We start from the raw sequence: 18,152 nt of genomic DNA, 5'->3' as shown, positions 1-18,152 counted from the left end.
AAATTTTAGTTTGGAAGACACAATTCTCAGACATTAATCTATTTTAAGATAGTTTTTAACTGAATCGGACTTTTGACTCTAAACCTTATAATTACTAAGATAGCCTTTGTGATAGCATTCAAGTCTGATAACTAACCCTATAGTCTCCTTATGTGAATAATATTCTAGATTGCTAATATATATGTATATTTTTTCAATACAAGATAGTTGTGTTAATGGAGGTAGTGGTCGCATAATCACGCAATATATTGTATTTTAGCATGAATATTTCTTTACTTTCTATTAACATTTTGTGTAATGACACCTTCAGACATCCATTTGCATTGTCTTTCTTCTTTTTGTCCTTTTCCATGCATAAATTAGCATAAGGCAAATGGCTCTAATTTGACTTTCATTTGTGTCATGGTTTGCATTTTTGTAGTTTAGCTGCTAACATGTTGTTCACACCCTGACCTATATGCCTGGATTACTCAATTCAGAGGAAACACCCTCATGGTTAGACTTTTGTACAACCGTGTGTTAGAAAGAAAGAATAAAAAGCATCATAAAATTATATTCCTGTACTAAATCATTGTTATTTAAACAAAAATACAATTTAAGGGTATTTAAAGGCAATCTGAAAGTAACACTGGTTGGCCACTGTGCATGTTTTCCGGGAAAGCTATTTTGTGTTTGTTTTTTGTTCAGTCTGAGACTAATTTAATGTCCTTTAGGGGCCTTTGGCTTTTTACTTTTCATTACTTACAGACTCTCAGAGGAGCCCTTTTAAGTGTGTTTCAATGCATGGTAATAAACAACAACAGTTTCTCTGCTATTTTCAAAGTGAATTGTAAAGGTGCAAAGGTTTGAAAAGCAATAGGTCAAGCAGCAGAACTAGAGGCAAAACGAGTGATTCAACTCACCTAGAAAGAGAATCAAGAGAATTTTTTTTTTAATATATTGGTATATATTTACCTTTTACCCTTAACGCAATACAGTCAAGTTTTGAGAATTATGTGCAGTGTAAACAAGTTATTAAATGTTTTCTATAAACAACATAGCTGAACAGTACTTATATCCTCAGAGTGAGGAGAAGAACTGCATTGTTCTGCAACTGATGGCAGATGAAGGGACTGAGACTCACTTAGAGGAATAGTTCCCCTAAAATTAAAATTGGCTCAAATTTACTCACCCTCAAACTTTTTGAGATTTAGATGAGTTTATTTTTCATTGTAACAGATTTGGAGAAATTCAACATTGCATCATCTGCTCACCTATGAACCCTCTGTCACTGGATGAAGTGTTATTATGGATTATGGTCTGGTATTTTGTCCAGTTAAAACACATTAATGAATAATTTGTTTATTACAAGCTTGCAGCTTTCCACTTCACAAGACGTTAACTGATGGATTGGAGTCATGTGGATAATTTGTGGATTATTGTGATGTCTTAATCAGCTGTTTGGACTCTCATTCTGACGGCACCCATTCACTGATCCATTGGTGAGCAAGTTCTGCTAAATTTCTCAAAATCTGCTCCAATGAAAAAACAAACTAATCAACATTGTATGACCTGAGGGTTTGTACATTTTCAGCAAATTTTCATTGAGTGAACTATTCCTTTAATATACCAGGGAAGAGTTGAGCTCCATAATGCCCAATTGAATAATTTATTTTATTATTATTTTGTCATCACCTATCTACTTTTCATTACACTGTCACTCTCCTCTTGCCAGGCAACAGGACCCTGGTTCATATTTTTGGAACCTTCAAAGCAGACAGCTCCCAGAATATACACAGAGGACAAAACAAAGAGAGAAAGATCCTTGTTGCTAAGAAACAGAGAAAAAAAAACAGATCACTAGGAGGACTGTTTGCATGAAATAATAGACCAAATTAAGATGAATTACTAAACAATTGCTTCACAGTTGTAATAACACAATGTGTTTTTGTCACTTAAAATTTTATAAGAAAGAGGAAGCATTTTAAACTGTTTTCAAAACATTTTTAAACATTTTAGTAGCTTGTGCGCACTAAATATAACAAACACACGGTCATTATATTCTGTATATTATTCTTTAATTTTAATATAAAACCTATACTGTCTATTGATGAGTATTTGCATTTCACATCAAGTATGTCAAAAATTCTTGAATATTGAATGAATATAGATTTAGAACATAACGTCACATTAGTAAGTCCATGTAGCTGCACTTAAAAACAAAAACAAAAAACAAAACTAGATAATGCTCATCTGTTGTTGGCAGTATTCCAACCGTTATTTGTGCAAAATTTAAGGAGTTTCTAAAACACGTTTTTAACCTGAAAGGGAAAAAGACATTCACCAGATCACTGTGCTTATTATATATGGAGAAGTTTTGGTTCACTGGTTATCATTTTATGGTCTTACCTGCTTTTGTCTTCTCTTGATTTGCATTTCTTGTTGTTGTTTGGCCCAACCTCCTCCAGATATAAGCACCCACCTGGAAGAGTAGCAGGTAATCTATTTGAAGAACACATGTAGAAACAGTTGATCAAATGCGGTGACACAGGGATCATAATGTAAAGTACTGATCAGTTTCACACTCATTGCTTTGACATTTGTCCCAGACTTATCCAGATATTCATGTATAAAAGGAACTTTAACTCCCCCTAGTGGTCATAACATAATTTATTTTAATTTGCTTCTGCCTCTGTTATTAAATACCAAAGCATTCAGTCAGTGAGCACTATACTTAACCTTCTGTAACTTCCTTTTAAACGTTAACAACTGAAAAATATCACATATTATAATATGTACAGAAAAAAATTAAATGCATTGAGTGATATAGGCTAATATATAGGCTACTGTGCTCTTGTCACTTGCATTGACTATATATTTATTTGACATTGACTATATACATCTTTTAAATAATGTTTTTTTTTTTTTTAAATGAGTAAAGACTGAGAACAGCTGAGTCTTTACTCATTTTCAAAAAACATCTAAGATTCACCTTTTTCTCCAGCACTTGACCGACTAATAGCACATACCTTTTCTTGTCTATTCTATTCTTGGGGGAAAAAACACACATAGCTATGTGTTTTGTGCTAGACTAGCCTAACTGAGACTTGTCATGGTACTTGTATACTGTTGTTGTCTCTTGTTGGTCTGATTGCTTCTACTGTTCTCATTTGTAAGTCGCTTTGAATAAAAGCGTCTGCTAAATGATTAAATGTTAAAATGTTAAATAGTATTTAAAGAGACAATTTAGGAGAGATGCAATTAAATATTTCATTTAAAACATTTTCTTTAAAATAATCGGTAAGAATCTTAAGGTCTAAGTGTGATTCTGCAGCACCTACTTAGATGAATATCTTGTTTTTTCTTTGGGTTTGGTGCAAATACTGTAAATGCCTTTTGACTGTCACACTAAATAGGAACGTGTCAGTGATCAGAAATAATTATTTGAGTGAACAAAATAAGCTCTAACTGATTTTCTATGGCAAATAGTAACTACACAGTTTACTGCTGAAAGCATCAGCAGTAAACTGTTACTAGTTGCTACAGAAAACCCGTTAGAGCTTCTTTTAAACATTTTAAACAGAACTTTTTGGCACTGGCACCACTGGCACTCTCCTACCTGTGGATTTCAGAAAGCGCACGCGAATATGTTTTTGGCATTGGTCGTTCCTTCGGTGCATATTTTGAATGTTTGACCTCGGTGAAGGCTCGAACGGTTTCGTCTGTATTTCTTTATTGCTCCTCTCCATTGTTTTGTGTTTGTATTCGGTCTCACGGGTGCATCTTGGGCAGCTTGATGCCCTGTTTTTGCGGTGACCGACATCTCTCTGGTCCTGACTGCAGGTGTGCTTTCAGCTCTACTGGCTTTCTTGTTCAGATGCTTAGGTTTAGTTGCAACAGGATTCGGCTTTATAAGTCTCGTGTCCGGAATTTTTGCAATTATAGATTAACACTGAGACATTAAACCTCTCACCGATTTTCAAATCCCTTATTCAATTTATGAAACCTAATGCACCGGTTTTAACCAGCAAGATAAAAAAAAAAAAAAACAGATGTTTTACTTTTGATGTCTTGCATTAGTAAAGTTTAACGGATATCAACCGCGTGTCTGATCCGATTACTGAGCACGAAAGACACACTGCTGTAGTAACCAGGCATAGTAACCGGTAGCCTGCTGCAACAACAGCTACTGCTACCGATTAAATAATAATAAAGATAATATAAAGGTGCATGCATTTTATTTTTAGATATTTCTGTCATTTCTGCGTCGCAGGCTGCTGCGACCGAGCCTACTGTTGCTATGGTTACTACCTCATTCGCAAACGATACATTTTTTGAAGACAATTAATGTTTTCTAAATATTCTAAATATCTAAATATTTTACTTTTTTTCTAAATTGATTCTATGTAATACTAAATATTCTATGGTCTATTCTATAAAAGAAAGATAATATTCTAAATTAAATCATGTTAAAAGTAGGCTAATCTAAAAAAAAATGCTGGGTTGTTTCAACTCAACTTTGGGATAAATATGTAAAATGTAAAAAAAATATGTAAATATATAAAAAAAAATATTTAAAAATGTAACCCAATAGTTGTGTTAGTCCATATAAAATATACATGCAAAGGCCTAATGGATAATGCTCGGTTCACTAAGGGTTAAGTAGCGTTATGTAGCCTAGCTGTACAGTAGTATTTCCAAAGAGAGCTCTGTGTTCATTTACTCAGCCTCTCAGTAATCGATTCAATAAGCTTTATTAAAAGAATGGTTATTATTAGCTTCACAATGCACAAGCGACAATATAAAATATACATGCACACGTGCACACAACAAATCTCAAATTTAGGTGATGGTAAGAGCACAAATATAAGCATTTTTTGCCTTCTGCTAAGTGTAGGCACGTTCCCTCATATTTTTCAATGACAGAAGCATGGTCCTCCTACACTGTGAGCGGTGCTGTAACATTCACCGCCCTGATGAATCTCTATCGGTCTCTACTTTTACCTTTGACGCATTAGGACATGACGGGATCGTAGCAGTCGCTGGAAACGGTCAGTGTGTGATGGGAGAGCTACTCCGTTGACTTCGGACAGGTAGGATTAGCTTGAACGGTCATAAATCAGTCGTAATAAGATGGATGTTTAGGAAAGGTCCGCGACCGGCTCGGGTGGAAAGGGAGGAGCGCACGCTCGCGCACAGGGTATCATCGTTTTCCCTTTTGACTTTCATTTTGAGTGTTTCGATTCGCAGTAAGTTACGGTGATTTGTCGCCGTATGCATTTCGTGTGCTCGATCAAATGTGTCTGCTTGGAAATGCATCACGCCTCGGCATAATTTAGGGAAGTGCAGTTCTCCAGGGACGGACAGAGGGCTCTAGCTGTCACTGCACGAACACACGCCCATTTTCAATGTATGATCAAAATAATGACCCGCGGAATGAGCACAAGACGTGAATGCACCGACTCTGCAAGGCGCCGTCGTATTCAGCGGGCGTTATTTAGGACCTGTGTTTTTCTCTTTTTCAAGATTTCAGATGCTCCGTTACAGGCCGTCGAAATGTTATGATAAATACGGGAATGTTTTTGTGGATCGCCGTGGGTGTTTATTCACAAATGACTGCGGCTCGCGCATAAACATTGAAAACACGCGTGGCATTCTGGCACCTGTGCGCGAGGCGCTTCCTGGTATGTGTCCATTAATGTCGTTCAGGTTTCACAGTTATTGCACGGAGAGAGGGTTAAAACCTTGATGTTCAATAACTCTACAAATGCTTCTTTCACACTCGGGTTTTTATTTTTGTGGCTCGTATGAAACAAAGGGCATCGCATTATTCGTCTTCGTTGCCCAGGCATGGCGCAACATCACTTATTATTATAATGTAGTTTTGCTTGTTTTAAGCAGAAATGCTCAGATGTGTGAGTTATAATAATAATAAAATACTGTATATTTTTGGTCAAATTCACGGTAAAATAAACAACTGGGAGCTGTGGTTTGCAGAACTTTACCGTAAAATACAGTGATGATATTACAAACATTACGGGAGGTGTTTTGGTGAACTGTAGGCCTACATATTATTAAATGATGTACTGTTAATATACCAATATATTTGAGTTATTTATCTTTTCAAGCATCTGTGGCCACTAATATCATAAAGCCCAGTTACTCACAGAAACACATAACACCAGTTACATGATTATTATATATTAATAAACTGCCAAATAAATCACTAAAATGTACATGACTAGAAATGTTAACAGTATTTCACTGTAATATATACTTACTGTTTTGTAAAAAAAAAATATATATATATATATATATTATATTCATATTATACTGTATCATATCATACTGTACACAATCAACATATTGTTTAATCCACAAATCCCATAAAATTTAAATATTTGTTCTGGGTTTTGTTTTATTTGGAGCAGTGCATTTGTTCATTAATTATTTAACATGCAGAGCTGTCATATCTAGAAAAGGAAGGACCACTTTCTTTATATAGTGTAGGTATATATAGGTATAGTGATCAAATGTATGTATATTTATGGAACTTTATGTAGCTTTATGCATGCAAATGTACTTATTAAAACACAATTATGATTGCTCTCTCTTCTCTCATTGATTAATTATGTTCAAAAGACCTTTCTGCAAAGTTGTTATTTTCCATTCTTGTGCAAAGTTTATTTCAAACTGTTTGGTTGACTTAAGTTTCACCTTACATCAGAAGACAGGCCCTGTAAGCAAATAAAAGAAAACTGTTGGAAATTTGCATGTTCATCTTGAGTCTCTAGACAAATGGCCTGCCTCTGGTTGACATATGCAGAGGTTTAGGATATGTATAGGTTGCTATAGTCAGTTGCACTGGGAAGTGGATTTTACAAATTAAACTTCAAGGATGATATTTTAGACTTGAGGTTTAGTAAACATACATATTTACAGTCAATTGTATTTCAGTTTCTTGTGTCCAGATTCTGTGGAACAATGGACAAGGACCCCCAAACTAAAGCAGAACCTGCAAAGAGCACAGTCAACACCATGACCACCACAGCGGTGAACCCTTCCCATCAGGCCAATGGCGGACCGAAAACTCCTCCTGTGCTCACAACTGTAACCACCTTCCACAATCAACCCACCCCCACCAACAGAAAAGTAGTGCAGGTATGTTTGCCTGAAACATGTTCATTTTTGCATAATTTCTTGCCCTTTTCAAAGAGTTGACCCTTTTGTGGCCTAATGGTTAGAGATTCAGACTTGTGTGTGTGTGTGTGTTGAATACTCACTGCTGTGTGTGTGTAATTGGATTTTTGTAATGCAGTGCACAAATTCCGAGTATGGGACACCAAGCTTGGCCACATGTCCCTTTCACTTACACTTTCAAATGTTTTAATTACCATTCTGTGCATTTTGCACTATTGTAAATTACATGTTTGTATCTAAATTCTTCTTAAATATTCAGTATAGTATATTATAGTATTTCTGCTGTATATATTTACAGGAACAAATCAGATAATTCATGTTCATGCATAGAACATTATTTAAATCAACTTTGTATTATCTGCGTAAATAAAAAATTAATTATCTGCGTTCTAAAGAGTAACTAGTTGCACTGAATGCTTTAACCGGAAACTGTTTTGAGTAGAATGTTGAAATAGTTGTGAAAGTAGTCCGTAATGTGTAAAATGTAATATTATAATATATTTAATATATTTAGATATATTCAATTTTTGTATATTTATGCACCTTATGCTGTTTGTTACTATTGTTTTTCATCTTACAACATCTTTTAATCATTTAAACTTCCATTTCTACCTCCAGGTGAATCTGTCTGGAGACCGACTGGCACCTTCTTTTTCACCAAGTGAGAGAGTCAACCAAGCTTCATCTTCACTGCAGAGCCCAAAAACGGTGTGTTTGCCACAACATAGAAGAAATTATATATATATAATTTTTTTTTTTTTTTTTTTTGGTGTTATCATAACATTTTTTAATTTCTCTTTTGCGCCCTCCACTGATTTGATCAATTTCTTGACGGTCAGATTTCTCTACCCAACGCTCCTGGATCAACACCCCTTGTAAGAGGATGTCAGAATCCAAGCACTGCTACCGCCGTGCGTAAAATCTCCCCTCAAGCACTGCTTCTGGGGAAGAGCCCAAGTACAAGTCAGGCTCAGATGCTCCTGAGGGCCCAGATGGTGAGACAACTTGTCATGTCCTGTTCTGCAGGATTTTTAAACACTTTATCATTTTAGATTTCAGTTCCTTACATGCAATTTACACTTTTTACCCACAATGCAACGGAAGCTGTCCCCCCTTTGATACTCAAATGGAAACTTTTCTGGTTTCTCAACTCTTAGTAATGGCAGATCTAAACGGCTGTCATGTGACCTACTGCACTGCTTACTTGCATTCCTTGTCAATTGTGTATTTATTGCAGGTATCTACATCAGAGTGATGTACCATTTTTTGTGTTTTTAAAAGAAATCTCTTGTATTCACCAAGGCAGTAGTTTATATGATAAAAAAAAAAGTAATACTGTGAAATATAAAGATTTTAAAGAAATGATTTCTTTTTAATGTGTTTTCAAATGTAATTCATCCCTGTGATGTAATGCTAAATTTTCAGCATCATTACTCCAGTCTTCAGTGTCACATGATCCTTCAGAAATCATGCTAATATACCGATTTGGTGCTCAATTAATACTAATAGCTCCTTTTAGTGCATAATTCTTTTGTGGAAACCATGATACCTTTTTATCAGGATTCTTTGATGAATAGAAAGTTCAAAAGCACAGCATTTATTTGAAATAAAAACTGTTGTACTAATATATTTTAGAATCAATTTAATGTGTCCTTGCTGAATAAAAGTGATCATTTCTTTATTTCTTATTAAAATCTTACTTACTCCAAACCTTTGAATGGTGGTTTTCCACAAAAATATTGAGCAGCACAACTATTTCTCATAATTGATAATAATAACAACAGTTTATTGAGCACCAAATCAGCATTTTAGAATAATTCAATTAGAATAAACGGATCATGCGACACTGAAGTCTGGGTTAATGATGCCGAAAATTCAGCTTTGCCATCATAAATAAATTACATTTAAAATTACATGTAAAAACAGAAAACAGTCATTTAGAATTGTAATAATATTTCACAATACTACTGCAGTTTTGATTAAACTAATTGCAGTCTTGGTGAGCAAAAGAGACTTTCAAAAAAACTGTAATTATTCCAAACTTTTGACCGGTAGTGTACATGCTGTGCACACATTACTGGTGTCTACAGGTTGTATTTCTTCTCGGCTCATGGTCTAGTGTGTCCAGCAGGCATATTAACTAAAAAAAAAAAAAAGGAGGATTAGTGTCTAGCGGTCTGCACAGTGTTCATGCTTGCATATCTCTAATGAGGACAGATTTTACTCGACCACATCAAAAGCTTTTTTGCTGTGAATTTCACCATCACACCCTCACAGCAAAAGCACAACAGGCAGGAAATAACAGCCTACTATTTTGCACCACTGACACTTTTTCTTTATCTTTTTACCTTCTCTCTTTTTCTTTCTCTCTTTCTCTGTGCTTGCCGTCTGGCAGTTGATTCTAACGTCTGCTGTGCGGCCTGATGTACCTGCCCTCTCCTCCTCCTCTTCCTCCTACCCCTCCTCCTCTTCCTCACCTCGATTTCCCTCCACACAGGTGAGCTTGTTTGTGGCTGGTCATGTGATAAATACATCCGTGCTTCTGAATCTAAAGGGAAAGTTCACTCCAAAATGAAATTTTGTCATCATTTACTCTCCCTCACTCTGAACTTACTTTCCTTCATATAACACAAAATGAGAAGTTCAGCAGAATCTCTACACAGTAAAAATGAATGGGGACTGATGGTGTTTTTATTATTTGGTGAAAATCATCTTCTCCGCATCAGTTCTCAAATCACATTACCATTAACATTAAAAAGAAGCAATGTGTTGTTTCAGGTTTGACGTCAATGATTTCGGATGGTTTCGTATACAAACCTAACATATGACTTCTGAAATTTTCAGAAGAATATCATGGATAAGTGGTATGAGCTTTTGTTTGTGTGTGCATTTTTATCTTTTTTTTTTAATATGGAAAAAGCAGCTCAGATTTTCTGCTTAATATCTTCTCACATTTAAAAAAGAAAGTTATGCAGGTTTGTAATGACATGTGAGTAAACGATGACAGATTTTTCATTTTTATTCTATGCAACTTTATCACATAACAGTAACCTTTTTTTTTTCTGAAGTTTTAAATCTGTGTATATCTGGTTTCTATTACATGTGGTGTTTTTCCAAAACCAGAATTTATGACATCAATATCTTTCATTCTGTCTCTCTTCAGCTCCAGAGTCTGACTCTCCGTCCACCTCCACCTGGCACCCTTACCATCCCTCCGAACTTACCACTAAAACCCACAACGTCAAGCCAGCCCCCTCCTCTTTCATGCCCAAGATTACAGACCTTCCATCTGAGACCCAGCCAGCCAGTGAATGCTCCAGGGAAGGATGGAGCTACTAAGACAGAAAGCCCAGCATCTCAAACAGCTCTAACGAAATCACCCGTTCGCCATCTTACAGTTCCACCTCCATGTAAGTGACCACATACATATCCCACTCTTCAAAAGATATTCAAAATGCAAATGTTTTGATCAAATTTAGAAACAGACTACTGTTCATAAGTTTGGGGTCGGTAAGATTTTTTTATTTTTCTGAAAGAAATCTCTTATGCAAAGGCTGCATTTACCGTATTTTCCAGACTATAAGTCACACTTTTCTTCATAGTTTGGTTGGTCCTGCGACTTATCAAAATTAATTTTGATAGGTGCGACTTATCAAAATTAATTTGACATGAACCAAGAGAAATGAACCAAGAGAAAACATTACCGTCTACAGCCGCAAGAGGGCGCTCTGTGTTTTCAGTGTAGACTACAGGAGCACTGAGCAGCATAGAGCGCCCTCTTGCGGCTGTAGACGGTAATGTTTTCTCCTGGTTCTTGTTTCTAAATAAATGAGACTTATAGTCCAGTGTGACTTACATATGTTTTTTTTCCTCGTCATGAAGTAGTTTTGGACTGATGCGACTTATACTTAGTTGCGACTTATAGTCCGGAAAATACGGTATTTGATCAAAAATGCAATAAAAACAGTAATATTGTGAAATATTATTACAACTACAACTGCTTTGCAGTTTAGTATCATTTATTCTTGTGATGGCTTATTCTTGCTTGTGTCTCCAGCCCTGTATGCACCTGCACAGGCCCATGCCTTAGCGAAGCAAAAGCTGAACAGCAGCATTCTCAAGAGACCCCACAGCCAGATCAGCATCCCCCAGCACCCCTTCAGTCAGAGGCATACGCCCCCCAACTCTCCCCCTGCAACACCAAAGAAGCCTCTTCCAGAGTTAAAGCGCTGCCCATCCACCCTGCCATCCCAAAGCGTGTCAGCACAGAGCGCTTCAGTGTCCATCACTGTTCCTTCTCCCACAAGGTCTCATCTCTCACCCCCTACCCTGACTTTGCCCTTGAGGTCTTCCCCAACCGGTGGGTCCTTACTGGCTACAAAACAGCTGCTGAGGATTGCGTTGTCTTCTGCATCCCAGTGCACCAACGGCCAATCAAAAACAACCACTGTGTCCCCGCCCCATGATCTCATCCAATCAAAGCCGCTTGTCTCGTCAGTGCTCGCTAAACCAGAGTGCCCCACCCAGCCGCTACGGACTCCAAACCCATGCCCACAGCTGGTGCAGCTGTCGCCCTCCAGACAAACCACAGCGGCCACACCTCTCATCACCACCCCGACACTGGCGTCTCCTCAACGGGCGTCCCCTCCGTCTCCAGTGCTGCCCCTGGTGTCCACCAGCAGCATTCTCGCACCGCTGCAGTCCCCTTTGACCTCACAGAGTCCAAGAAAATCGGCCGAGGCATCAAAAGACCCAAAAGATAGAAAGCAAGAGCAAAAGGAGGGAGACGTACCAGAACAGATTCCTGAAGATCTGAAATGTGCAGCACCCGAAGAGAAAATCACCCAGGCTGTCGCCGTCGATCAGCCGTCAGTTGAAACTTCAGAGAAGGTTATTAAAAACAGTGCAAACATCAAACCTCTTTTTTTTAATAACGTTTTTAGGCAATCAATATGGATTTTTAAGTGGCTGATACTATGATTGCAGTATGGCTGATATAATGCTCAAAAGACAATTTAATTTACATTTAGTAATTTAGCAGACGTTTTTAATGATGAGAAATGTTTCATTGATGAATTGCTGAAGTGAAACAAACACAATTTTTTTTCAAAATTGGCTGATCAGGCAATTCTCATCTAAAGCCCATAGTCTCATAATGGACAAATATCATCCGATTAATACTGATGGCAGTCTATCATTACTGCTCAACTTACATAACTTTTTTTTCTCAACAGGGTTATTATAGTTAATTGAAAATAAAACCATAAAAATAATTTTTGTTACATTTTCATTATTTAATTATAAAATAAACGTTAACTGAAATTAAATATTTAAAAAATAATGTATTTAATTTAAGTTGCATTTATAATTTAGTTTTTGTTTTGCTTGTACTAAAATAAAACTAAAATAAAAATGAATAAAAACTACAGAGACCTCTAAAAATAAACTAAAAATAATAAAGTGACAAAAAAACACAAAAAAACTAAATAAGATTAAATTTAAAATGGGAAATCTATAAATAAAAACTAATTATAAATATTAATATAGATATAATAGCATCTCAATGATACTGTAATAACACTATTTTACAGTAATGCCTTAGTAAGTATATGTTGCATTTCAGGTCTTGGACAAGATGACAGTCTTCACAGAGGATTCAAGGATAGACAGCCAGATGAAGACTTTACAGAAGAATGAGCCCCTCTCGTCCTCAGTCGCACCATGGCCAGCTGAGAAAGATGACCAGTGTGAGGAAACGTCCACGCAGTCAGACAATCACTCAGGTATATATCAGTCATTATCAGCAATAAAAAGTTACAAATTTCAATATGAACGCAAACATTTCTCATCAAATGTATCCAATTTATTTGAATGTTCTAGGAGAAACATCTGAGATAGCTGATGCCTTAATATATAACTGAGAACAAAGTCTTCTGAGATCTGAAGCAGCATTTATCGAATCTGTCTTCATCTTTGCAGCAATCTCCAGCCTCTCCTCTGACATGTCACCCATCCAGTCCTCCATCACTCAGCCATTAGATATGTCCCCTGTGGACAGCTGCTTTCCTCCAAAGTTTCATCCTGTGCTAGAAAGGCCACCAGTTCAGCCTCCCACCGTCAGTCAGATGAAGGCCACAGAGGCTCAGCAACCATCAGGAGCGGTCAAACCTTTGGTTCTGACACACCTGGTGGAAGGATTTATCATACAGGAGGGACTGGAGCCATTTCCGGTAAACAAATTATTTATCAACCATTGCCTAAAATGTATTTTTGTGGTCATGTACTGTATAATCCTGGAAAATCTGTATAACTGTTTCCGCAAAAAATATTAAGGAGTACAACCATTTTTTACATTGATAAAAATAGGAAATGTTTTTTTTTTAGCAAAACCAAATCAGCGTATTAGAATGATTTCTGAAGGACCATGTGAGACTGAAGACTGGTGTAATTATACAGAAAATTTAGCTTTTCCATCACAGGAATAAATTATATTTTAAAACATATTAAAATAGAAAACATTTATTTTATGCATAATATTTCACAATAATCCCACAGGTGAGCAGGTCATCTCTGATGGTGGGTCCTGTCCTGGAATCTGGGGTGAATGGGGTGATGGAAGCAGAACTCATCCCTTCTAGTTCAGAACCTCCAGAGGACTCCACAGACTCAGATGATGGAGTTACAAACAGTGAGTAAAACACCCGTCTACTTTTGCGAGTTAGGGGTTGAAAATTAGCAAAGCTATTAAGGATCACATTCCATGCAAGACACAATTGGTCTACTCCAAATCTCTCATTCAAAACTGAAAAGAACTAAAGATTGACTGTTTAATCTAGTATGTGTGTGTATTTGCTATTTGTGTGTGTCTGTCTGTCTAGCTATAATCTTATCTTTCTATCTTTGTTTTAATATTTCCCACTGTAGATGGTGTCGGACGCTCCCACAAGCTTGTTCTGCAGTGCCAGTTTTGCAAGAGGAAAGGCACCGCCCAAACATTCCCACGTTCAAAACGCTTCTGCTCCAAATCCTGTGCCAAAAGGTACACCTACCTTACGTGACGTAAAAAAATACATTGACAGAGTAAAACAAACTAATTGTTAGTGAATGGGTGCCTAACTTTTATTCTAGCACGTACAAATGCTCCATCAACACCACTGCAAATGTCTCTCTTGCTTAGTGGAGTGTGAAACCACAACTGGAAGGGTCCGAGCATGATTTCCTGCATGTATTTAGAGTACTCTTCAAGAATAACAGCAGAATGCATGGTGTTGGAAAGGGTATTTCCATCCACAGCTTAACAAATAAAAATGCATTTTTACAGTGGCCACAAAAAGTGCTCGGACAAAACTATAAATGTATGAATGCTATTGCATTATACAACAATTATCAAACCAAGTAGAGTCTATTTTATATAATACAGAACAAAAATACTTTCTTTTTAACACCTTTTGAAGACTTTCAAGGGAAATTTTCACAAAATGAGGGTCTGTTTGGTGTTGAACTAAATCAATAGATATATAGCACAAATTGAACACAAAACAAGTTCTGGATGTCAAACTGTAGTGGAGCAGGTTCTTAGTAAATGTGGTGAACTACACCTGTGGTTACTGGTCACCTATCTCAACTTGACTTAAAATTACACAAATTGGTCATTGCAAAATGACTAAGTGAAGTTAGTTAAGAGAAGCGGAATCATTTGTTTGCAGATGCCACCTAGCTTGATTTTTTGCATCTAATGCAATGACTTTCACACATTTTTAACTGTATCAAAGTGTTCATTTACTTTTTTAGGAGCACTGTATTGAAGAATGGTTGATTAGTGAATCAAGCACTGAAAACTAGTCACTAGCTTTGTCTGAATAAGACTCACACACACACATACACACTCTTGACAGGATGTGGTCATGGTTTGTGATCAAGATCAACCCTTGACACACATAACAAGCTGCAAGGCTGATTTTGGTCAGTGTGTTAAATTGACTATAAAGACAACCTATGTTTACCTCCTCAATCTTTTTGCAGGTTCAGTTACACCAAACGTTTCCGCACACTCAGACGCTGTGTAAGTGAGGGGGGCCATCGATCTGAGCTCAATGGTGCCGAAGAAAATTTCCACCAGGTTTGTCCATGTTTTGTAAATCAATGTTTGTGTTTGAGATATGCGTGCTATACTAAACTCTGTTACCGTCTAGGCCAAACATGGCACCACAGAGCAGTGGAGAATCCTTCAACGGCCGCCACATGAGGGGGAAGATGGGACGGCTGCTCCGATGAAGACCAGGCTCCGCAGACATACGGAACAGGAACAGGAGCGAGAGATTAGAGTCAGGCAAACGGTGGAGGAGACGAGAAGTGCTCCAACTTCACCCACAGATCCTATGTCTCCCACTGATGTCTCCCCCTACCCCAAACCAGCTCAGTGGTCAGTGGACCAAGTGTCAAGCTTCATATCCAATTTACCAGGTACAAAGAACCCCATCTATATCTATCTATCTATCTATCTATCTATCTATCTATCTATCTATCTATCTATCTATCTATCTATCTATGTATCTATCTATGTATCTATCTATCCGTCCGTCCGTCCGTCCTACTGTCCATTCGACTTTGTGCTGTCTTCTGTCTGTCTGTCTGTCTGTCTCCTGTCTCTGTCTATCGGTCTCCTGTCTATCTGTCTCTGTATATATCTGTCTGTCTCCTGTCTCTGTCTCCTGTCTGTCTGTCTCCTTTCTCTGTCTATTTGTCTGTCTGTCTATCTATATATTTGTCATCTGTCTGTCTCATGTCTGTCTGTCTATTTATATATTTGTCTCCTGTCTCCTGTGTCTGTCTGTCTGTCTCTGGCTATCTGTCTTTCTGTCTCCTGTCTCCTGTCTCCTGTCTCCTGTCTATGTCTACTGTCTATCTGTCTTTCTGTCTCCTGTCTCTGTCTACTGTCTATCTATCTGTCTCCTGTCTCTGTCTATCTATCTATCTATCTGTCTATCTGTCTGTCTCCTTTCTCTGTCTGTCTTTCTTATCTCCTGTCTCTGTCTATCTGTCTCCTGCCTCTGTCTATCTATCTGTCTGTCTGTCTGTCTGTCTATCTATATATTTGTCGTCTGTCTGTCTCCTTCCTCTGTCTGTCTGTCTATCTATATATTTGTCATCTGTCTGTCTCATGTCTGTCTATCTGTCTGTCTGTCTATCTATATATTTGTCGTCTGTCTGTCTCCTTTCTCTGTCTATCTGTCTGTCTGTCTATCTATATATTTGTCATCTGTATGTCTCATGTCTGTCTGTCTGTCTGTCTATCTATATATTTGTCGTCTGTCTGTCTCCTTTCTCTGTCTATCTGTCTGTCTGTCTATCTATATATTTGTCATCTGTCTTTCTCATGTCTGTCTATCTGTCTGTCTATCTATTTATATATTTGTCGTCTGTCTGTCTGTCTTTCCGTCTATCTATATATTTGTCATCTGTCTGTCTGTCTATCTCCTGTCTATGTCTATCTGTCTGTCTGTCTATCTATATATATATTTGTCATCTTTTGTCTCATGTCTCTGTCTGTCTGTCTATCTATATTTGCCGCCTGTCTGTCTCCTGTCTCTGTCTATCTGTCTGTCTATCTATATATTTATCATCTGTCTGTCTGTCTCATGTCTCTGTCTGTCTGTCTGTCTGTCTGTCTGTCTGTCTGTCTGTCTGTCTGTCTATCTATCTATCTATCTATCTAAATATTTGTTGTCTGTCTGTCTATCTATTGGCCAGGCTTTCTCAGGCTAACATAAAATTTGTTTTTGTCAACAAATTTTGTCAACATTAGCACTACTGTGTATTAACCCACCTCAATTGTCTCAGGGTGTCAAGACATTGCAGAATCCTTCAGAGCCCAAGAGATTGACGGGCAGGCCTTGCTTCTGCTGACTGAAGACCATTTGATGAGCGCCATGAATGTCAAACTCGGCCCCGCTCTCAAAATATGCGCCCGCATCAACTCCTTGAAAGAAGGTGGAAGATAAAGAGAATGAAACAGAGACACAAAAGAAGCTAGGTATATCCTTGTGGACCATAAGAGCACTTGCCAATAGAATAGAGCCATTTTGTGCACTTTAATCTTCAGAGATTTATGCGATAATTTCATTGTTATGAGAAAGCTTACATGTATTTGCTTGAGCTAAACTAGCAAAACCTTACAGTTCTTGTAAACTTAGCCTCTGTCTGAAAGCATGGTAGCAATATAATGGTCTCAGTCTGTGAGCATTTTACAGGATGTATATTTAATCGCAGTAGGAGGGAACTGTTAGCGTCTCCTTTTTTAGTATGGGTAATCATGATCAGGGTCAGTGATTTTATATTTTTGGCTGAGAGCAAAGGAGATCACTTCCTGTGTCAGTGGGGAGAGTTTTGACAAAAACGGAAGTGCTGTTATTGTGTGCATGTCCCATTGTATATATTTTCCTATCGTATTCCATATGTATACATGTATAACAATGCAGTGTTCTGTGTGTATAAATTAAACATGTTTTGTGAAGGATTTGTAATATTAATATATTTCTCTTCTAAGGCTCTAGAAAGTACAAAAGCGAATCATTTCAAGTTTATAAACATTTTTAAATGACGTTTGAGATACTGACATAAATGACATTTTGTGAAATCTCCGCAGTGGTACTGTGTAAATCAGACAGACTGTCCAAGAATAAGACAAGAAGAAGGTACCCAAAGGCAATTGTTTTAAATCAAGGCAGTGAAAAGGTGCCTTTTTTATGAGACCTTATGAAACTACTGTAGGCATTTTGCTGAGGCGAACTATGTACTAGATTGTGTCATCAATTGTTGTTTCTCATTGTTATATAACCTTTCTTGTGCCACTTTTGATTATTTAATTAAACCAACTACATTTTGTTACGGAACTTTGAATTAGCCATTTATTGTACCTATTTCTTTGTCAATTTTGTATTTATATATTTTATATTTTTTGTCCTTTTACAGGT

General features: G+C 37.2%; 1 protein-coding gene across 5 annotated transcripts; it reads left to right on the top strand.

The window, feature by feature from the left end:
* Window positions 1-4,937: 4,937 nt before the first annotated feature.
* LOC127946162 (polyhomeotic-like protein 3) lies at window positions 4,938-18,078 on the top strand. 5 transcript variants are annotated; one of them, XM_052542513.1, is made up of 14 exons: window positions 4,938-5,072; window positions 6,937-7,140; window positions 7,798-7,887; window positions 8,019-8,174; window positions 9,575-9,676; window positions 10,343-10,589; window positions 11,237-12,069; window positions 12,803-12,962; window positions 13,159-13,409; window positions 13,735-13,867; window positions 14,104-14,218; window positions 15,202-15,298; window positions 15,372-15,642; window positions 17,020-18,078. In XM_052542513.1, the coding sequence occupies exons 2-14, from the start codon at window positions 6,964-6,966 to the stop codon at window positions 17,178-17,180; spliced, it is 2,793 nt and encodes a 930-aa protein (XP_052398473.1). In that variant the 5' UTR covers window positions 4,938-5,072; window positions 6,937-6,963; the 3' UTR covers window positions 17,181-18,078. The 5 variants fall into 5 exon arrangements, with proteins under 5 accessions (XP_052398473.1, XP_052398474.1, XP_052398477.1 ...); XM_052542514.1 differs by having other exon boundaries at window positions 4,956-5,072; window positions 6,951-7,140; XM_052542516.1 differs by lacking the exon at window positions 4,938-5,072 and adding an exon at window positions 5,165-5,663 and having other exon boundaries at window positions 6,951-7,140.
* The last annotated feature ends 74 nt before the right edge of the window (window positions 18,079-18,152 follow it).

The sequence above is a fragment of the Carassius gibelio genome, chromosome A24 (assembly GCF_023724105.1).
Source record: "Carassius gibelio isolate Cgi1373 ecotype wild population from Czech Republic chromosome A24, carGib1.2-hapl.c, whole genome shotgun sequence".
NCBI lineage: Eukaryota > Metazoa > Chordata > Actinopteri > Cypriniformes > Cyprinidae > Carassius > Carassius gibelio.
Note: the sequence above shows the minus strand (reverse complement) of the source record. Positions and strands in the feature narration are given on the sequence as shown.